Source organism: Lagenorhynchus albirostris, chromosome 1 (genome assembly GCF_949774975.1).
Source record: "Lagenorhynchus albirostris chromosome 1, mLagAlb1.1, whole genome shotgun sequence".
Lineage (NCBI taxonomy): Eukaryota > Metazoa > Chordata > Mammalia > Artiodactyla > Delphinidae > Lagenorhynchus > Lagenorhynchus albirostris.
The window spans coordinates 25064760-25087233 of NC_083095.1; the positions used below are offsets into that span (position 1 = coordinate 25064760).

The 22474-nt window shown below is 52.2% G+C and overlaps 1 protein-coding gene across 4 annotated transcripts in view; it reads right to left on the reverse strand.

Moving 5' to 3' along the window:
- Positions 1-4565: 4565 nt before the first annotated feature.
- Positions 4566-22474, reverse strand: part of ADCK1 (aarF domain containing kinase 1) — a 110811-nt gene continuing 92902 nt past the window's right edge. For 3 of the 4 annotated variants that reach the window (XM_060126807.1, XM_060126722.1, XM_060126560.1), the window contains 4 exons: positions 12319-12468; positions 10891-11088; positions 6801-6994; positions 4566-5322 (listed from right to left, as the gene is read on the reverse strand). In XM_060126807.1, coding sequence (XP_059982790.1) covers positions 5151-5322; positions 6801-6994; positions 10891-11088; positions 12319-12468 — 714 coding nt within the window. In that variant the 3' untranslated portion in view covers positions 4566-5150. Of the gene's footprint in view, positions 5323-6800; positions 6995-9525; positions 10332-10890; positions 11089-12318; positions 12469-22474 lie in introns of those variants that run through there. The other variant, XM_060126638.1, reaches the window with a different exon arrangement.

The window sequence follows — 22474 nt, forward strand, 5'->3', positions numbered from 1 at the left end:
AAAGACGATCTACAAGTACCTGGCCAGTGCCTTTCCAAAGTGTCAAGGTCATGAAAAACAAGGGACGTCTGAGGAGCTGTCCTAGAGCAGGGACTAAGGAGACGTGACAAATGAATGTAAAGTACGTCCTAGACTGGATCCTGGGACGTGGCGAGGACATTCGTGAGGAAATTGATGAAACTGGAATAGTTTAGTTGATGGTATTGTACTAATGTTAATTCTTAGTGTTAATAAAGGTTACCCTGGTTATGTAAGGTGTTAACATTGGGGAGAGCTAGGTGAACGCTCTGTGGGTACCCTCTGGGTACTATCTTTACAACCTACTGTAAATCTAAAGTTATTTCAAAATAAAAAGTTTTAAAAAATTGTTTTAAGTGCCTGGCCCTCATTCAAACCAAGTTAATCAGAATCTTGGGCATTCAGAGCTCTCCCGGTGATCCCGATGTGCAGGTAGAGTTGAGACCTACAGACCAGAGATTTCAACCGTGAGTGCGTACATCAGAATTCCCTGGAGGGCTCGTTAAAACAGACTGGTGGGTCCCGCCCCCAGAGTTTCTGCTTCGGCAGATCTGGAGTGGGGTCTGAGGTCTGCATTTCTAACCAGCTCCTGGGTTACACTGATGCTGCCTGTCCCAGGGCCACACCTTGAGAACCACTGATCAGAGCCTTGCAGCTCAAAGCATCACCCTCAGACAAGCAGCATCAGCATCCCCCGGGAGCCGGTTAGAAATGCTGAACCTCAGGCCCCACACACACCCACTGAGGCAGAGGCTGTGTTTTAACATTAGCCTAGGTTACTTGTGTATACAGGGAAGTTTGGAAAGCACTGCTCAGGAAGGAGGGATGAGGAAATGGGAGCTGACATGTCAGGGGTCAGGGGGCTATGGACACCCATCGCTTCACCACTTCACCAGCCTGGACTTCCCTTTACACACGGGAAGAGAGAAAAACAGGAAGAAACACCAGAGGCTCTTTGCTATTGCTAAGCCAAAGGCAGAACTGGGCAGAAAGAGCGCTTCCTGTCCCTTGCAGTGCTGGCCAGGGGCACGGTGACCTGGCTAGCAGAGGAGCTAGCCGATGACGGGGGCTGAGGCAGCCTCCAGAGAAGTCAAGTAAACCGGGCCAGGAGGCACTGGCTGTAGGAACATGGACATCACAGCCCGAGGTTTAATATTTACTCTGCTGAGGGTCCCTCATCCTTCCTTTAGAAAAGGGGAGGGCAGCTTTGTAATAGGCTTTACTCCACAGGAGGGAAGGAGGGAGGGAGGAAGGAAAGGAGGTGAGAGCAGAGCCTTTCTGAACAAATGGGTTTTTACCAAAATATTTGCAGACTTAAGGTTTAGGAGACGGGGCCTCCCCAGTCCCCCTTGGCCAGTTACAAACAGCAGCGGCACCAGGTCACCGGGCATTCAAGGCCTCTCACTCCCGATCCAGCCCAGCAAACATCACCCCCAGCAGGCCAGGCTGCCAGGAACTCTCTGAGGCCCTGTTCATCCTGTCTATTCAGATCTTGCCCAGTCACCAGTTCCCAGCTCAGACCCTAGCCCCGCCTGGCCACACCCTGAGACTGCTGAAGCCCCAGTGTCCCTCGGCAAGGCTCCATCCCACCCTTCTCACATTTGCTTACACGGAGGGTAATTCCAAACCTCCAAAGCACTGCCCCTGAGGATTTGTGCCGCTTGGAGCCACACTCATTTTCTGAGACGTCATCAGAAGTCCCTACAGCCGTGAAGTGGTGGAGGACGGGAGCACCTAGCAGCCCATGATGCTGAGAGTGACCATCGCTGATCCCGGGAGTGGGCTCAGAACACGGCGGAAATTAACCTGACAAGCAAACAAGGCAGTGTTCCTAGCAGAGGGAGACTGGCATGTGCAGCTTCTTTTTCAATACACAGGTTTCAACTCCCTTGAAAATAGTGAAGCATCCCGAGAGTCTAAATATTTGTGTGTTTATTGAGCACTTACTACAAACCAGGACATCCGCACTTCCTAGGAGCTGGGTGCATACTCGAGAAGCCAAATGGGCCATCGAGTTGGAATTCTCCTCAGGTGGATGAGAAGAGGGAAGGGGAACTATAGCCATGTTGCCCAAATCAAAGAAGCCAACACCTAAATTGAATAAGGATCCAAGGGTTAAAAGAGAAGGTGCTCTTCAAAGTAAGCTGGTGCTGACTTCCTGACACATTGTAACTGCTGGGAGAAGAAAGCCGCAGGATTTTACTGGAAGCACCAAACCCAAATCAGTGTATGGAAGTTCCACGGGACAGAAGGGAGCAGGGCAAAGGTCCCACGTATAAACTCACGTGCACACTCTCTGAGCTGCAGAACAGAGATCCTGAGATGGATCCACCAGAGGTGGCTCCACCTGGCAGAGCAGAAGGCACAGACCAGTGGTCAGTCGATAAAGACGCACCTCAGGCCAAGTACACAGGATGAGGAGACACCAGAGTGATTGTTATACAGTGAAGAATCTGCCTGGTCTTTGTTGCTTTGTCTGCTCCTGGGAGACGACCTCTCAATCCTTGGACTTTCTTAGTGATGGGAGAATCTTTGTTATTCATGGTGTGCCCCCTGGATCACACCTGAGCTTATGCTAAATGACTCAGGATGGGGTTGATAGCAGCCCCACCTTCTCCAGGGAGGGAAGGGGGCCTGGAGATTGTGTTCAGTCATGTGGTCAATGATTCAATCAATCGTGCTGATATAATGAAACCCTGATAAAAACTCTGGACACTGAAGCTCAACGAACACATTTCTGTGCCAAGAGGTTCCTTCACAGCAAGAACCCAGAAGCTCTGCATTCGGGGTCCTCCCAGCCCTCACCCTGTGTGTCTCTTCATTTGCCTGGTCACAAGTGTAGTGCTTTCCTGAGTTCTGTGAGTCATTCAGCAAATTATCAAATCTACGGGGGTTGTGGGAACCCCCAAATTTGTAGTCAGTTGGTCAAAAGTGTAGATGGCCTGGGGACCCCCAAACCTGCAACTTGTGTCTGAAGTGAGGGCAGTCTTATGGGAACCATGTGCTTAAGGGAACAGAGTCTATACTAGCTCTAGGTGGTCAGCATCAGAATTGCACTGCAGTATCACAGTGGTCCAGGTCCATCCTGTCTTAGGCCTGAGGAACATGCAGGACTCAGTCTGCACTTCCAGAACTTTTTGTCTCCTTCACCCATCCACTCCCCCACTTCCACTGAAAACCCAACTTTCTCTGAAGTCAGGGTGTTAGAGTCACAATTCAGGCACATATGACAGCTCACGGAGCAGGCGTAATCCATATCTCCAGCACTGTGGAATAAAAAGCAAAGCATGGACCCTCATTCAGCAGCTGTGTGACTTCAAGCAAATTACTAAACTTCTCTGAGCCTCAGTTCCCATCTCTGTGAGATGAGGCTAACGACCCCTCACCCTCATAGAGCTGATGAGACAAGTCAATGATGTAACTTATTTACAAAGAACCTAGCATGTTCTCTCACACGTGGAAGGCACTCAGTAAACACTGACCCCTCCTATTTTCAAACTGCTCTGTACCCCAAGCTCTCCCAGCCTCTCAGCTCTCTCTGGATAACTGTTCTGGCAACATGCTGATGTCTTAGATCCCAAGGCAGCAGGAAGCCAACCATTAAACCCAAAGTGAAAAGCGAGTAACCATTACCTTGAACAAAAAGGACATTTATATTTACTTCAGTGGCTATAAAAGACACCATAAAATGTAATATGCAGCGTGCATCCTCGTGACTCAGAACAGATCCTGCAAATTATTCTCTCAGGTCTCTGGGTGCAACCAACTGGTCACTAAGAACAATTAATTCTTTCAGGAAATAAAGGGATTGCGAATCATCTCTGGTCAGTGAAAAATCTGCTTCTTGTGTTATGACTAAAGAGAACGGAAAATGAGACTTAAATTTAGGGTTTTTTCTGCCCTCATGGATGCAGTGAAGTAAGATTGGAGAGATTTAAACACCATTACTCTCTGTGAGCCTGGGTGCTCGGTGAGAGCTAGGACCTGCCATATCTGGGGTCTTGGGGATCTGGAGACCACACAAACACAGGAGTTTGTGGGTGTCCCCAAAACAGGACCAGATGATGGAGTGGGGGAGGGGCAGGCTAGCAACAGGCAATAAGGTAGAAGTAGAGTCCAGACAGGCGACAAAGAGGTTTCAGAGTGGAAGCCCAGCCACGGTGACTGAACTTTAGACTTCAGTCTCCAGGACTGGGGATATCAAATGATGAATCCAAGGGCTAAGTCAGAAGCCAACTGGTAGAACAAGGCAGGTGCCAGGTCACAGGGAATGAGGTGAGAAACCGGGGGAACCAAAGTCAGAGGTTTCAGCTGAGCCTCTGAGTTCCTGGCCTCGGGCTTCCTAACCACTCCAACCAAGGTCTCAGTCTTAGAAAGTGACAGAAACATACAAGAATCAGAAAGCTGCCGCACCATGGAAGGGTGGAAGGATTTCAGGGCCAGGAAGCCGAGCAGATCACAATGTCGCACGGCATCCAGACCCACTCCTACCTGGTGGCCAAAGTGGATTCACTCCCAACCTGGAATAAAAATCCCACCGACCAAGCTCTGCTCTGCAACCCTGAAGGGGTTTTTATTGAATCACAGTACATAAAACACCAAAGGGGTCATCACGACAGCAGTGAACTCACAGCTGCTACAGAGGCTGGCTCGGGTGCCAAGCCCTCGCTAAGGCCGGCACCCCTGCGGAGCGACAGCGCAAGGAGAGGAAACTGTTCTCCAGTTCAGAGACCACGCTCCCTTCCAGCAAAATCAAACTTCCTGCAAGTTAAATGTGCCCTCAGTGGGATTCATGGTCCATCCTGATAACAGGAAGGGTTAACGGAAGAGGGGGGGCATCCAACCCAATGGCCCACATGGGGAGCGGGAAAGCAGACTGCCATGCCTTCTCCCTGGATACAGAGAGAAAGGAACCTATCACACGGCACAGCTTGGGGGTCCCAAGACAAGGGCTCCAAAGGAGAGGAATTTCAGAGGTGGAGCACAACGGTGCCATGGACAGAGACCGTGGGGCTCCAGGCCACCAGCTGGCAGAAACGGGGCAAGTACGTAGAGACATGATGGAAGAGTGAGGAGTGAAAAGACCCCTTGGCCACCACAAGGTCACACCAGGAAGGGAACAGTAAGTCCACTCAGTGTGGAGCAGGCAACAGCCAGCAGAGCAGGGCCAACACCCAGCTGGCCAGCCTCAGCCCTTTCACACGCAGAACGAGTTCATGAAGGTTGATCTGCCATAAGTTGAAGGCCTCACTGAAAGAGATCTGGGTCCTTCTGAAGAATGAACGGGTATTCTTCTTCTTGTGCCTGCAGGAGGGGCAGGAAGGAAGGAGAGAACAGGAGATAAAGAGGTAAGAAGTACTCAGTATCATTAGAACAATGGAAGATGGTGGCTTTGCCAACTCACCAGCCCCCTGCCCCAGTGGACAACTCCTGGTTACGGATCAGACCACGGCCCAGTCAGGGACCTGAGGAACTCAGCTATTCCAAAGGCATCTTCCAGGTAAGTGGGGTCAGCAAAAGCAGTTGTTTCACAGCGTATCAAAGGTTTAGTGAACCCAGTGGGTAGCACGTTCCAATGTTTCCCTTTTTCCAAAAGTATAGTTAATATTTATCAAATCAGAATCCCCCAAACCCAAAGGTAAAAGCTTTCCCAAACTTTCTGAGGGTGAGAATCACTTGGAAACCTAATCAAGGTAGTCCTGGGAGGCTGGGGCCACTGTGGATTCAGCCCAGCTCAATCTCTTCTGCACCAACGAAAGGACATGATGAAAATTGGTGTTTATGATGACCACCTATTCCAGACTTGTTTCCTGTTGTTTTTGGCTGTGCCGTGTGGCTTGCGGGATCTTAGTTCCCCAACAATGGATTGCACTTGGGCCCTGGCAGTGAAAGCACCCAGTCCTAACCACTGGACTGCTCCTGGAACTCCCGAGACTTTGTTTCCTGAACCTCAGAGGAAGAATAAATCATGTTCGGCCCTTTCTGTATACAGTCTATTTTCCTGTAATCTAACTCAGTATTTGATAGCAGGTACATGATGTATGTGGTCAACACTCCCTTCACCCATTTACCAGAATGACCCATTCACTGCCTAGAATGGATGGGCTCGGAGCTGACCACAGTCCAGGCCTGCCCTCTCAGGTGAGAACATTCAGCCAGAGCATAGGCCTTCCTGTGTATTTGCTACTGTCAGCTAGGAGAGCCTAGAACCCTCTTTCCTCCGTCACTACCCCCTGAGGAAGCGCCCTTCCCTTCCTCATCAACACCTCAAGGGTGCTGAGACACCTAAAAAGACCTGAGATTCGAGATGGCCTGCTGGTGACACTCTCTTGAGTCACAGCCACAACTGCAGGGAGAAGAACACTGGCCTCACTGCCTGGCCAATGCTGGGGACACAGTCCCGGGACCAGCTGGAGATGGGATGCGAACCCGGGCATCCTGATCCCAAGTCCGGGGGACGCTTGAATGGGACTGAGATTTTCCGAAGACACTGTAAACTTTACTAAGGGTAAGAATCACCTGCAAAGCTTGCCCGGGAGGGTGAGGTCCTAGAATCCACAATTTTAACAAGTAGAGGTGGCTCTCTGGACCACCTCAAAACACAGCCCCAAGGCATCAGCCAGGTCACTGGAGCTGTGTTCTGCCCCTAACTTCCTGCAGGGAGAGCTGGAGACTGGGGAGCTCAGGCACGGCCCTGGGGACTGGTGGGAAAACTGGAGGTGTGCAGACCCCTGGGGCTGGCGGGGAGCTAGAGGGGAGGAGCGGCCGGAGCCCACACTCACGCGGCCAGCGCCTTGACGCAGCAACGTGACATGTTGAGGAAGGACGTGGCGCTGGCGCGGGTGCCCAGGGCGGCCTCGATGCCTCGCAGCAGGTCGTTGGTCTTGAAGATGAGCAGCATCTGACGCGGCACGAGGTTGAGAAGGTGGCTGATCTGGGGGAGGTAGTTGGCCGCATTGTTGCGGATCTCTGAGTCCTGAAGCAGAGACAGGAGGACAAACAGACGGCTGGCATGGGAAGTGGGGCCCCGGGTGGCGGGCTGTCCGGGCAGCCTGTGACCTGAGGGACTGCAAGGAAGCTCCGGGAGGGAGCGTCTAGCACAGCTGCCTCAGCAGCACTGGGAATCCTCCCCAGAGGGAAGTCTAGCCCAAGGGGCTTTGTAGCCGGGCAAACCTGGATGGGACATCTCACCCAACTTCTAGCCAAGCACCGAACGCGGTACAGGAGCAGAAGCACATCAGCAGGAACCAGGCCACGTTTCTGCTGCCTCTGCCATCCTAGCTCCCGGCAGCCAAGGTCACCCATACCCAGCCCTCAAGCCCCCAAGCCCATACTGACCGGGGCAGGAAGTCTACCTCCCCACCAACCATTTGATGAGTCCAGCCTCTCAGCCCGGGGTCCACCCTTGTGTTCTTTTCTAAGGCTTCTTCGCCGGCCACCAATTTCAGGCCAGGCCTGGAAGGAGCCTTGGAAGCTGGTGCTTCTGAGTCACATCCCCCATCTCTCCAGCCAAGCCCAGGCTGGTGCAGTTGAGAGGTCTGAGCTGCTGACCCCAAACCCAAACCCAAAGTCCTGCCCCATACCCTGCCTGGCCCCGCACCCCACCAGACCTGCCCACCTGGCCACCGCTTATCACTGTCCTCCACGCTGGAGCCAGCGTCAGCCCGCCCACTGCCCGAGGTCCTCCTGTCCCCAGAGCAGGATTCAGGGCTGCCCTTGCCCCATCCTGGTGGGTAAGTTTGGGGTCTGGCTTCCCAGCCTTCCCCGTCCCTGAGCTCTGCATGGTTCTGGGCAGATAACTGCCTCTAGCCAGAGTCCTGAGTATAGAGTGAGGCTCTGATCCCTTCTCAGTCTCCAGAGAAACAGTGATGGTGACAACGATGCCAATAGTCCACTCGTACGGCGCATCACTAAGTAAGCCGGGTGCTCTGACAACGCTTGCATGTGTTAACTCACCTAATCGCACGGCAACCCGAGTAGGCAAGCGTATACTCCCATGTGAGAGGAGGAAACTGAGGCACTGAGAAGTTAAGTAACCTCCCCAAGGTCCGCAGCTAGTAAGAGGTGACTCAGAAGTCAGACCCAGGCCGTGCAGCTCCCAAGCCCACACCCTCACCACTACACTGCCTGTCATCTCACAGAGGACTGTGTGACCCAACGTCCTCCCCAAAAAACTGGGCATGTTAACACCGTCTGTGCCCACCTCCCAGCAGAACCCAGAGGGTCATCAGGAATAAGGTACGGGGAGGCGCGTGGGGCCCGTCAAAGTCACCCCAAGGGGCCCAGCAATGCTGCCAAGCGCTTCACCCTGCCCAGCCGCTTTCTGCAGAAGGAGCAGAGCTCTCCGCTCTTTCAGCAGCACGCGTGCGCCGCTGACGACTGAGCCGCTGTGAAACCTGCAATGTCCCCCAGGCAGGAGCTATCAGACTGGAACATCTCAACACGAGCCAGACACCAAGAGGCTGTCTGCCTCCCCGCCACCTCCCCGCACAGCTGCAGGTCACCCTGCTTGCGGGGGCTAAGGGCAGATCAAGGCCCTGCTCACCAGACCCCCTCTCAGCCCAAACGGAAGCCCCTGTGTCCACCCGGGCTACCCCGAGGGGCTCTTTCTCAGAGCAGCACAGCCGTCAAGCTTGGAACCTGCTGGATGTCTACCCACTTGCAAAAACAAAACTCTAACTTAGTTAATAAAACCAGATATCATTCACTGAGAACCTACTGTGTGCCACGCAATCTTGTCCGTCCCTGTGGTTTTAACACCATCTATATGCTGAAGACTCCCAAACTTATATGTCTCGAGGCTGGATCTCTGAGCACCAGGCTTAACTGCCCACGACACCGCTATCTGGACGCTCAGGAGAACTACTGACCCTCCCACCCCAAACATGTCCTTCCCCAAGTCTTCCTAGGTCAGGAAGTGGTGCCCCTCCACCCCACAACTCACCTCAAAAAGCTACGATGCAACTCTGACTCTCCCCTTTTCCTCCCCTCACATCCAAGCCGACAGAAAGGCCTCTCACTCTTATGTCCAGAATACACCTTGGCCCCACCTGCTTCTCTCCACCTCCATTAGCGTAGTCTGAGCCCCGTCATCTTTCCACCTGTTCATCTTGCCCCGCTCCAGAGAAATACTTAACATAGCGAGTCTGAGCACATGCTTCTCCTGCTCAAAACCTGTCAAAGCCTCTTCTTTGTCCTGAGAATGAATCTGAAATTCTCCCTGTGTGATGCTCTCCCAGCTCAGGCCTCCAAACGCTTCTCAGTCCACCATCCTCCTCACACACTCCAGACCACCCAACCCTGCCCCCTTAATGCATCGCGTGCCCTCTGCCTGGAGCGCTTTCTCCAAGCTCTTCCCGTGGCTGGTGCCTTTCTTGTCCTTCGGGCCTCAGCTTACATGTCAACTCCCCAGCGAGATCTCCTCTACAGCATCCCCCCATCACCCATCATCACGGTACCCTGCTTATTGCCCGCCCGCCCCTCCCCCCAGCACCTCTAACCTGCACTTATTCCATTTACCTGTTTATTCACTTGTTTACTGTCTGTCTTCCTCTACAAGTGCAAATTACATGGAAGTCCTGTATGTCTGTTCGTCACTGGATCCACAGGCACCCAGTCCAGGGTCCAGCAAAAACCAATGTTTATTCAGTGAACAAATTTCAGAAACTATGAGGAGGCATTTTACATGCATTATCAATAAAGCAGAAACTATCATCCCTATCCAACAAACGAAGGAGATTGTTTTTCTTCTTCTGAGATGATGAGCTGAAAGCTGTGTAAGCCTGGGGTGACTGGTGGTCATTTCTGCCACCAAGTTTGCTGGGGAACGACGTCAACTTGGAGGAAAGCAGAGCCAAGAGATGGCAAGAGGCGGTTGGTGGTTTGCTGACATCGCTGCAGACTCTGGACCAGCCATTCCTAAAGCCCCCACCACAAGGCAGCTCGCAAGGGAGGACTCTGAGGCTCAGAGAGGTGACCAGAACCATCCAGGGTCATGCCACCAGAAGCAGGCGCTGGAACCAGAGCCCAGGTCTTTCTACTGCACAAGCAGGACCCTGTCCCTTGTGGTGAGCGTAAGCCCCTCCCCACATGGACACGGGCAAGTCTGCAAAGGTCTGCAAACTGACAGACCGGGAAGACAGAAGGCAATTCCTTGAGGGATTAAGGAGCCCGGGAGGGAGCTCACCCTGAGCCAGGAAGAATGAGCCACCCGCTAAGCCCCTACTGGAGGGGCAGAGGTGAGTACAAGTACAGGGAGAAGGTGTTCCTAGGATCGGTCTCAGCCCAGACTCCTGATCCAATGGAGGAATGAGCTACAAACAAAAAGACCAAAAGAGCTGTTTCACTAAAAACTCCACAGAAATGAAGGGACAAGCAGCCCTTGAGTACGGCATGAGGAGTGAAGCCCCCTGCCCAGGAGGGTGCCCTAGAGCAACCCCACGATGGGAGATGGTGCCCAGCAGGAGACAGCGGGTGGCACCAGACGTATTCACCAGACAGTCCCTGGGGATTCCCAGAAGTCCTGGGGGAGAACTTGGTGGAAGCCTGAAATCTTATGACAGCAGGTTGTAGTGAAAGTCACAGAGCCTGGATTATACGGTTAACGTGACCTACTTATATTCCAGGTTGATAAGGCCAGGAGGGACACAGTGGGACAGCGTCCCCTTTCCCTCCGTCCATCCAGGCACACTCTTTCTCCCTCCCTCCCTCCTCCTCAACCAGTACCTCTCTAATTCTGCCCCTACTCCATCCCCACAGCACCACCAGTATAGAACCCCAGACCCTGGGTTGGCAGGGCTCCAAATGCCACGCCTGGCCCTGCCCCTTGCATCCGGGACAGGGCAGGACCGGGGCGGGGGGGGGGGCACCCACCTCAGTGGCAGTGACTGGAGTTTGGCCAATGCCCCTGTTGACTGAGTCCCACGACCGGGCTGTCAGCATGCAGGTGAACAAGGGGTAGAGGTCCCCGGCTCCCAGGCGCTGGCTGTACTTCTTCACACTCTTCATGTCGGTCCAGATCAGCGACTGCCAGAGGTGGCAGTAATCCAGGCGGAACTCTTCCGTGAGCACCTACAGCGGGGGCAGCATGGCAGGACCTGGGCCCCCTCTCCCCATGAAAGACCTAGTCCCTGGCTGGTGTGACCACTGCAAAGGGGAGTGGAGGGAAACCATGGTTCCTGCACAACGTCTGCTCCTCTCCCACAGTCAGCCATCCTTGAAGGTCCAGGTACAAAGCCACTATTTGGCCAGCCTTGGTCCTGAGTGGCAGAGGCTACCAACAGCCCACCAAAATCTATATTCCCCTCTTCTTCCCAAGTCTAAGATCCTCGCCTTCCTCCTAGTTAGTTGTAGCCCTCTGCCTGAGCTCTGACCAATGGAATGTGGCAGAAGCTCCACTTGCAGGCCTGGTCCATGAAAACTTCCCCATGCATGCTCCTCTGAGCCCTTACCCCTGCTGCTGGTGGGCGGCGAGACCCCCAAGGAGACCTGGGAGCAACAGCCTCGGTCAGCCCCTGCTTGCAGGCTCCTCCACGCACCCCAGACTGGTGTGTGAGCAGGCAATTAGTCATCTGTTGTGTCTGGGCCATCATTCACTTGGGGGCTGTGTCTAACTTAAACTAACATGCCCAACACCCCTGAGTCTTTCAAAGGAAGCCCAGATTTGGGGATGTGGGATCAGGGCTCTGAGGCGAGAAGCAGGAGACCACCAGGGAAACCTCCTCAGGACCACCTGCCTCATGGAATCAAGCCAGGACCTGGGTCCTGGGATTGACACTGAACTTGTCAGCTTCTAGGCAGGAACACGTGGCTCACTGGAACCAGCTCTGTGTCCCAAGTTCCAGAGGACAGTCAGGACCATCCAACCCCTATCAGCTCCCTGCGCCCTTTCCCATGACATATGACCTCCTCACTGGGGCTGAGTTACCCTTCCCCCTGAAGTCTAGCTCTTGTAAGGGCAGCTCACCTCCCAGGGCCTGGCTGGCCTGGGCTTCCCTGGGAAAAAGGGTTTTTTTGCAGCTGAGAAAGCCCATTCACACATCCAGGCACAATCTCATCTACCCCTCACAGCTGCCTCTAAAGGGGGTGTTATCACTCTCACTCTATTAGGAGGAAGCTGAGGCTCGGAGAGCTTGGAGAGCTCCTATGACCTTGACTTCCACAAGATAACAGCTCTAGGGGTAGGGCTGGGCCCTCTTCAGCTACCTTGCTATCTGCTTCCCATTTCTGTGGCCAGTAGGGGAGTTCAGCGGGCTCTGAGCCCAAGCAGGACCAGACCCTGGGGGGAAAGGGCGCTCCTACCTGGTAAAGCCCATGGTCCAACAGGACGATCTCCACCTTTCCTGTGCCCGGGCACTTCCGCACCAGCACATTGCCTGGGTGAGGGTCACAGTGCACGAAGCCGTTGACAAAGATCATCTCACTGTACATCTTGCCCAGGTGGCGCGAGATCTGAAAGAGAAGGGAGGTGGGTGGGAGTTGCACCTCATTATCACGTGCCTCAGAGATTTCTCCTCTGGCCCCTCAATCTGGCCACTCTCAAGAGGAAGGCCTGAGCAGTCACGGTGGAAGGGATGGCTTGAGATTGCACCGTTCTTGATAGAAGCTCAACGCTCATCCAGCTTTTCCTAACTTCAGCTGCACGTGAGATTCAGCTGGAACTCAGAAATGTTAGGGGTGGTACCCAAGCACCAGTATTATCTTTAAGTGCCCAAGGTGATTTTAATGGATGGCAAGGTAGGAGAACCACTGCTTCTAGGTTTTCTGAAGACTGTAACACCCACCTCCCACACCTGCCCCTCCAATCTTCCCTGGTTTTTCTCTTCTCTCAGTCCCTCTTCCTTGTTTCCCCCAAAGCTGAATATGGGTTGGAAAGCTGGGTGGGGCTAGGGATCACTCTACCTGCCCCTTCTCCAAAGAACAAGGTCAGGGGGCTGAGGACCAGGGATAGATGACCCCCATCACCCTCTGGGGCTGCCTCAGCAGCTCCAGGCCAGTCCCAGGAGTACCCAGAATCACAAGCCCTTCTCTCCTCTCCCTTCAGCCCCCTTTCCCTACTCCCCTCCCTGCCACAGCCCAATGCTAATCTGATTTATGATGTCTGCACAGAAGAAATGACACTGGAGAGGCCATTTAAATCATCCTGTCACTGCTGCTCTCCCTGCCGAGGCAGCCTCCTTATCTCTACTCCCTTTTCATTAAAGCTAAAAGCCTCTTCCCAGCTAGGGAACAGCTGCTGAACAGAGCCAGACCCGGACCCACAGATGGTCTGCTGATGGGTTTCCACAGGACAAAGAGATGCTTAACCCAGGAAGCTGGCGCCCTAGGACACACACTGCCCTTGGCATCCCTCAGCCTCGGCTGGACCCCATGGTCACTAACAAACATATCCCAGCTAGAGGAGAGGAGCTGGGGCCCGTGGGATGGGGAACATAGGATTAGGGTCTTAAGATAAAGACTCCTTTCCTTGGTTTACAAAGTCCTGTACAACCAGGCCCAGCCTCCCTCCCTGGTCTCATCTTGTACCACACTGACATTCCAGCCATATTTGCTCTCTTCCTCTTCTCTAATAATCTCTGTGCCTTCCTACCTCAGGGCCTTTGCACATGATATTCCAGGAACATTGCTTCATCTCCCCTTCAGCTGTTTCACTCCTCTCTTCCTTCCCACCCCACTGAGCATCACCTCCCTGGGGAAGCCTTCCCTGACCTCCTAGACTAAATGATGTTCTCCTGCCATACACCCTCACACTCTTCTACCGCTAGCACACTCTTTGTATTATTATTTGATTAACAACCATCTAGCCCGCTATCATAAGCTCCTGTATGATGGCAGGAACTGGCTCTATTTTGTTAAACAGCTTCATCGAGGTCTAAGTTACATATCATAGACTGGTTCTATTATTCATCCCCTTGCCTGTAACAGGCCAAACATGCGAGTATAGGACTCTGCCTTCAACATGAATGAGACCCTTGTCTCTCCACGTTTTTCTGGGATGCTGAGGTTCCGGCCTCTGATGCTTATCCGAACCCCATTAGTCTCCTCTGAATCCCAATCAATGATAATTGGCCTCCAATTAAATCATTAAGAATACGTCTACTTTAGTAACAGTAGTTGTCATCCTTATTAAAAGCCCTAAAAGTAAGTACAATCATGATCCCCATTTTGCAGATTAGGAACTGAGACTCGTCGAGGTTTAATGTACCCAGAGCTACCTGGCTGGAAAGAGGCGGAGACAGAATTCAAACCAGGTGTGACCCACAGCCTTCCAGTAACCACTATTCCATACTGGCTCCCGCCGACTTCTGCACTTCTCAGTTGAACTTTGTGACCTTAAAGAAGTTAGTCATACTCTCAACTTCAGCAAAATGGAAATAATAATAGTGCCACTCTCACGGGCTACTGTCAGGTAAGTGAGAGTTTCATAGTGCTCGGGACCTAGGAACCTCTCCTAGGTGCCCCTGATTCCTCAGAACACTCCTGGGAGGGCGGCAGACTAGGTTTCATTGTACCTTTCTAAGAAATGATGAAATCAGGGTTAAAGAGGCCATCTAAAGTCTTGACACTTAGACTGCCGCCCTGTGCCCTGCTACCACACGCTCCTGACATTTTTCTTGGAGGAAAGCAATGCCCAGTACTCAGTGTCTGTGGGCATCAGGAACAGAACTTTACCCTGTGTCAAGTTCCCAGACTCGGGCTGAGATGTTGGGTTCCCCAGGGCCGCCATTTTCTGTTTCCTGGGAGAGGGGGTCCTGGATGAGCCAGCAGGTCCCCACCTCGGGACCACTGAGAACCCCTTCTGTTAGGCTCTTTGGAGCTCTCCGGAGACGAGCTCTAAAAGGCCCTATTTGCCAAACCAATTGCATTTATTAAGTAATAATTCATTTTTATTTGTCAAGGATGCCTGTAAGGTCCGATCAGGGCTCCTGATCAGCCCAAGATAAGCAGGGCAGCCAGACAGAGCTGACAGAATTCCAGCCAAAAGCAGAGACATGACATTTCATTTAGTCTGGGCAGACCTGTCATGGGGAGATGTATGACCTCCCTTAAGCTTCCTGAAATATTGCTAGTCGCTGCGGGCCCCCTGCTACTACACTGAAAGGTGGCCCCTAGGGCTCTGGGGACTCAGGCTGGGGGAGCCTTGGCCCATGAGGAGCGAGCGGCTGCTATAGGAGGAGGAGAAGAGGCTGCCAAGTGCGGCCCATATACACGCAGGCAAAGCCACCAGAGCAGTCCTCCCCTTCCAGCGGCCCCTACCTGGGTGTCTTTCCTTTTACGGGCTGTTCCTGATGTTCATTTTAACCAGATCTCACCGGGATAGGCAGGTGTGGAAGGCAGAAACAGGAGGGAGGACCAGCCTGTGTCACTGGCTTCACTCTGGGGCCCTGTTGGCACTGCCGCTGTGGGCATGGGTTACCTGGGGGACAAATCACCTCCCTTCTCAATCTGAGTCTAAGTTCCCTGAGCTGTTCGGTGAGCCTAGCCCCATCTGCTCTATTTCCTCACAGAGCTACCTCGAGATTCAAGGTCAAAATGTGCTTGCTTGTGGGAAGGCACTTTATCCGCTACACTCTACGACACAAACGTGCTTGTTTGTTTTCTGTCATGTGGTAGCTTACTTTAAACCTGGCAAAAAAATATACCCACTGTCACCATCAAAGTGTAATTTTCGAAAAGTTAAAAACTTGACTTTCACACAAATATAGAATGAACACATGTCAAACATTGTGTAACTCATCAGTAAAGGAGCAAGTAAGAAAGCAGGTCTGGTTCAAAGAGAATTTTGAGGGACTGGGTATTTATGGGTATTTAAACAGGAATAAGAGACTAAGATTCCGGGAGTAGATACAAAACTGGTTATTGGCCTACTGGGCAATAAGGAAATCATAACCTTCCGGGTTATCTTTTCTAGTAGGGAGAAATTATTTGCATCTCTGCTGGATAAGATCCACAGGTTGACATACGACTTCAGTCTGAGCCCTTAATTAATTGTCAATAGCAAAGTCAAACAAAAGTACATTCCCTTAGATATGAAAAAATCCTCAGGTAGGCTGCTTGAACAATGCCCAAGAGTGACTTTGAAAGGACAAACCGCACACTCCTTTTTCTGAATGTTAGGTAATTTTTCTTAACATCTATCAGAGTTGCAGTAAATAGTCTCTGAGAACCAATATGCCCAGAGAAAGGCAGCCAGCCCCCTCCTACTCACAGAGGCCCTGAGAGTCCCAGGAGAAACCTAAGGCCATCACTGGGCACAAAGCCCTCTCTCCACCCCTTCCATATACTTAGCTATGGCTCCTCCTCAAGAGCAGACAATTGTAAATAAGGCTGCAATGAATATGGGAGTTCAGGTATCCTTTTTTTTTTTTTTTTTCAGGTATCCTTTTAATATTGATTTCGTTTCCTTCAGACATATACCCAGAAGTGGAAATGCTGGATCATATGGTAGGTCTATTTTCAGTGGGTTTTTTTGTCTTTCTTTTTTTGGCGGTATGCGGGCCTCTCACTGTTGTGGCCTCTCCTGTTGTGGAGCACAGGCTCCGGACGCGCAGGCTCAGCGGCCATGGCTCACGGGCCCAGCCGCTCCGCGGCATGTGGGATCCTCCCGGACCGGGGCACGAACCCGTGTCCCCTGCATCGGCAGGCGGACTCTCAACCACCGCGCCACCAGGGAAGCCCTATTTTCAGTGTTTTAAGGAACCTCCACACTGTTCTCCATGGTCGCTGTATCAATTTACATTCCCACCAACAGTGCACGGGGGCTTCCTTTTCTCCACACCCTCACCAACACTGTTATCTCTTGTCCTCTTGATGACAGCCATTCTAACAGGTGTGAGGTGATCTCTCATTGTGGTTTTTATTTGTATTTCCCTGACAATTAGTGAAGTTGAGCACCTTTTCATGTGCCCCTTGGACATCTGTATACCTTCTTTGGAGAAATGTCGGTTCAGTTCCTCTAAGGCTGCCCCTTGCCCTGTTAACGGCAGCATCTGCATAAAGAAAGGAATCCCACCTTTTCAGAATGGTAACAGCTAACGCTCTGTGCCATGCACCATTCTAGGTACGTTACATGGACTCACAGCCACCTCTGCAGTAGATAGGTGAGGGAAGCGAGATACAAAAAGAGGAGGAAGCTTGGTCACCTGGCCAGCAGTTAGTGAAACCGGGATCCAAACCCAAACCCTGGCTCCAGGGAACAAGCTCTCAATCACCAGCCCCTCCTGCCTCTCCACTCACTGGGAAGCTCCTTCCTGGCGGCAGGAGCTGCACCAAAAACCTCTGCAGGTCCCCACGGCAACCAAAAAAGCATTCCGTGTGGAGAAAAGAGTCGCAGTGGGAAATCCAGAGCTGTTTGTCTAACCAAAAATACACTGTTAACTAAAGCCATACTACAGCTCTTTTCAGGAAAAAAAAAAAAAAATCAGTGACAAGTCTTTAATTGTTCCATGTAAAAAGAATGTGCTACTCACGTAAGTGATTTCCGTAATCACGCAATGGCAGGGGAAAACCCAGGAATCTATCAAAAGTCTGAGTAATGAATTAATTTAGTAAATAATGTTTAAACCAAAGAGTTATTTTTGGATTCTTCTCAAAACTTGAATTGGCTGAAAGTACTTTAATTATTCTATAATTGCATGGATGGATTTATTCCCACCCCCAAGGGAAACTCTATTTATGTTCTTGGGGGGTGTCAAGGAAGCAAGGTCAAGATCTCTGAAAGAAACAGGAGGATGGTGTTGCAGGATATTAATAATCACACAAGTAGCCTGATATTAAGGATAAGCAGGTTAATAATTCAAGCTCTCTTTGCCCCTCCCCTGGTGTCCGCCCAGGCTTCTAGAGGCAGAACCACAGCCCCAAGGACCAGACCAGACCACTGCCTAGAGCGTTTTACTCTCCAGCCCACCCCACCCCCAGGAACCACCCCTGGGATGTACAGCCTCAGGTCCCTCGCGCTGCCCATTCACGGAGCGGGTCAATCTTGGACCAGCGAACACTGAGATGAAGTCCCTGAGTGTGAAGGCAGTGGGAACGTCTTCAGCCACATGTGGTGTTGGGAGCAGTAATGAGGACGAAAGAAGAGGAGCCGGGTTAATTACAGGAACCTGGGGGAGTTTCTCTAATCTTGGGGCCTCTAGGAGCTTGGTGAAAGCTTCTCTAGACTCAGCTTGAAGCGGGACAGCACCTGAGAGCCAGGGCCTGGGGTATCCACAGGCCAATGAGGGCTCCTCAGGTGTCCTGGCCAGTGAGGCTCAAAGGGTCACGGCTACCAGAGTGGCAGGGAGTGGATCCCAGGGGCCACGACTACTGGGAGACACACATGATGACCTCTGACATCCCTGCCTCGGGCAGCAACTCGCTCCAAAGAAATACGTCCACATCCGCCCACCTTACCTGGGTCAGGATAAAGGAAATGAGCAAAGGGTTTCTTCCCTACATTTCCCCCTTCTTCTGGCCAATATTTTACTGACAGCACCACGGAGGGAGTTGGGGGTTAGTATTGCAGCAAAACAGCCTGTGTTGAGAGCATGGCCTGTGGGCACTGCACCAGCTGCTTCATGTTTCAATCATCAAACAATCCAATACTTTTTTTTTTTTTTTTTGGCCACACCACACAGCATGCGGGATCTTAGTTTCCCAACCAGGGATCCAACCTGTGCCCCCTGCAGTGGAAGCGTGGAATCTTAACCACTGGACCGCCAGGGAAGTCCCTGATTCTCTCTTGTATCCACTTTACAGCAGGAACCTGGGCCTTCCCAAGGGTGATGAGCTCCACCAAGGCGGCCCAGCTCGCAAGCAGCAGAGCAGCAGCAGAAGCCAGGAAGGCCAACTCCAAAGTGACGCTGTTCCCCACTCCTGACACACCTGCTGTTGGGGACATAAGTCTCCAGGAACCCATCTGTGCACCTGGACCCCTCCAGCATCCCCAAGCTTCTCAAGATCTGGTGTGAGAAGTTACGGAGGGTGGATGATGGGAGGAGGTGTTTTCATTCTAGTGATTTCAGTAACCGGGGGTCTCTGTGCCTCTCTGACTTCTCTTCCCTAGTCTTCTGAGCACCTCCCACCACCGAACCAGAGTGACCCACCAAGTGGGGGATGATCTGAGCACAAAGCAAATCTCCTGCACAATCCAGGCTGGTGTTGGGAGACAAGAGGAAACACGTGGGCAGCACGGCTTTAGAGACAGGAAAGGGGTCCCCATCTGCTCAGTCAATGACCACTGATCACCCCTGAGTCTACATACTCGTGGACAACAGAGGGAGGTGGACAGGAGAGGAGCAAGAAGATTCTTGGAGACTCCGTGGAGCAAGACATGCCTCTGTGACTAATAACCTCATGAATTATAAATGACTTTCTTTGTTTTTAACAGAACTTCACAGCCTGCAAAGCCACACAACGACCCTGTGAAGGAAGTATTGTTATCACTCCAACTGTACAGATGAGGAAACTCAGACTCGGAGTTTAAGTAACTTACCCAAGGGTACCTGGCCAATAAATGGCAGAGCGACACACAACCCCAGGTGGCCCGACTTTGAACCCTCTGCCCCTCCCGTCATACACGCAGCCTCGGTGACGCCTGACCAGCCCACTTGTCCCACGCTCTGTCCACACCTCTCCTATGGCACTGACATGAGGGGCCTGCACCTAGTAGGTGCTCAAGAAACGTCTGCTGAAAGACACGTTTGAGATGCTTTCGCTGCTTCTCCAGTGACACAGAATAGAAAAACGACTGGAAAGAAGAAACATGGCAAGGGCGGCTGGCTACACATAGCAGATGGAACCCAGGCACTGACTGCATTCCCTCACCAGCCCCGCTAAAATGACTCTAAAAGCAACAGATAAGGCCGAGACCCCACTGCAACAGAGAGTAGAATGGCCAAAAACAGCACACAAAGAGATTAGCCAGGCTGTGTTTGCCAGAGGGGAGCAGACAGCTACTGACAAATGGCTCAGCAGGCTAGACGACAGGGCACCCTAAGCTGACAGTGGGGGAACTTGAAGTCTGCTGTCTCGGAGCCTAGAGAGGCCAGCAACTCGGGCCCTGGCACCTCTGATACATGGGATGGGAGTCCAAAGGAAGAACTAAACCTCCAGATCCCCTTCAGATCCTGATGGAAGACAAGATTTACTCTCTGGAGTGGTAAGAAGACAGGCTCTACAAGCCACACCACAGGCCAGAGGGCCATCATGGGGACAGAGGACCCGGTCAAAGTCCACATAATGACCACTGCGGAGCACCCGGCCTTCTTCCCCCAGCAGACTCCCGGGCCCCCAGGATAGACAGGCTGGCGTCTCTCGCGAGCCCGCCATCCCTGCACCCAACCCGTCCTTCACAGACTGCGGACGTTGCCCACCAGGCCTCCAGTCCCTGTCTCACCCAGCCCCAGCTCCTGACTTTGTCACCTTTCTCCCAGCTAATTTCACACAAATTCAATTGGGCCTCAGCCCATGTGGGGTCTTAAACACACACTCACTGAAATCCAATTAACCTTCGATAAAGGTCCTGCAATCAATAGTCGTCCTGTGGCTTAAGGAGCCTCCGTTCAGCCCAGGAAAGCGCGCTCCTGCATGACCTTTATTCTTAATGAAATCAATGACAGTCACTGTCACCAGCTCTTAAAGTGACTGGCAAATATGATCACCGGGTCAGGCCCTCAATAATATGCTGCTTCTGGGCTCAGAGCACAGACAAACGCGGGCCCCTGCAGGCTGCTGGCTCCCCAGGCTCCACGCTCCCTGGCCAGACAACACACCTAGGCAGGGCCTGGACGTGCAAAACAGTGGAGGTGAGGCTTGCGGGCTCACCTGGGGCAGCCAGGGACCCCCTGGTCTTGTGGCACGTGGTTCCTGAACTCCAGTGAGTGCCTGAACCACCTGGAGAGTTTGTTAAAATGCAGATTCTTGCAACCCTTCCCACCCCAGATTCTGATAAGTAAGTTTGGGGTGGGGCCCAGGAATCTGCATTCAAGTCTTATCTCCAAGCAGGCCAAGAGTCGCTGTTCTGTAAAGTATCCAAGCAGGACAGACCCTTAGAGTCCTGCTAACCCAACGCCTTCAGTAAGAAAACTGAGGCCCAGAGGAGGGGAATGATGTGTCCAAGGTCACACAGCAGGCCACTGGCAGAGATGGAGCTCGAACCCAGGTCTCTTGTCTCCTAAACTGGTGTTTCCCTACCTGAGTCTCTGGGGAACTGGCCACTTGGACTGGTCTTCAGGTCCTCACATACTAGCCCAACTGGGCTGGGACACTGCAGGGTGAGGAGGCCTCTTCAGAGTGGAGTGGGGATGACTAACAAGTGTTTGGAGGGGTCCAGAGCCCTCCCCACCCTTGAGAACAATTCATTCTAGAGCCACTTCCTGCTGAGCCCCATCTTCCAGCTGAGTCAACAACTTGTAGCAGCCAAGATGCCACTAACTATCCTTTCCCCCAGGATTTGGGGTGAGATCTTTGCCCCTTGTCACTCCTATCTGTCCCCTGTATTTCCCTCTCCAAGCAACACTCACAGCCAGGCTGTCCTCAGGAGGGAGAATCACTCCAGGGACAGGCCCACTCAGTCCCACAGTCCTAGACAGGTTTTAGAATCTCAGAATTTTTTTAGAAACTTTCGGTCACATGGAGTCTTTCATGCTACACACACACACACACACACACACACACACACACACACACACCCCACTACTCTTCCCTGAGGCCTGTGGCTTTGAGGTTGGTTGGTAAGAGCCATAATAGGTTAATTTCTGCACAGTAGGGCCTGTCCCTAGTCTCCCAACATCACCAATGTTCAGCAACGGCACAGTAGAGCACGTGTCCCAGCGCCCACTGCCCAGCCTGAGGTTCCTGTGGAAGTATTTAATGACATCATCTCAGAACACTACCAAGGAGGCTCCCAGGTCATGCAAACCCTAGAAGCCAGGGGCAGGGGATTAAGGAAATAAGGAATTAAGACAGTATGGTTATTATTGCAAGGACAGACCAACAGACCAATGGAAGAGAACAGAGCTTCCAGAAAAGACCCACAGCCAATTGAGGACAAAGATGCCAGGCCTAAATTACTATATGGTATGATGCCATTGACATGAAATTCAGTAAGGGAGAAGGTGATCTATGGCGACAGAAGTCAGAATAGTGGGAGCTCTGGTGGGGGTGAGGGTATCAACCGGGAGGGGGCAGGAGGGGGCCTGCCAGGGGGCTAGATGGCTTGTCCCTTTATCTGGCTGGTGAGTACACGGTATAGCCATATGAAAACTCACTGAGGTGTACCATGAAGATCTGGGACCTGAAGTAAGCTACCTTCCCTCTCTGAGTCTCTGATTTTTCATCTGCAAAATGGAGACAAGACCTCCCTCCTAAGTTTGTAATGCAGATCGGGCCTGGCACCCAGAGTCCGGTAGTCAGTAAACGTTAATGGTCAAAGGAGGTAACGGAGGAAAGGGCAGGGCCCAGTGATGATAATAAT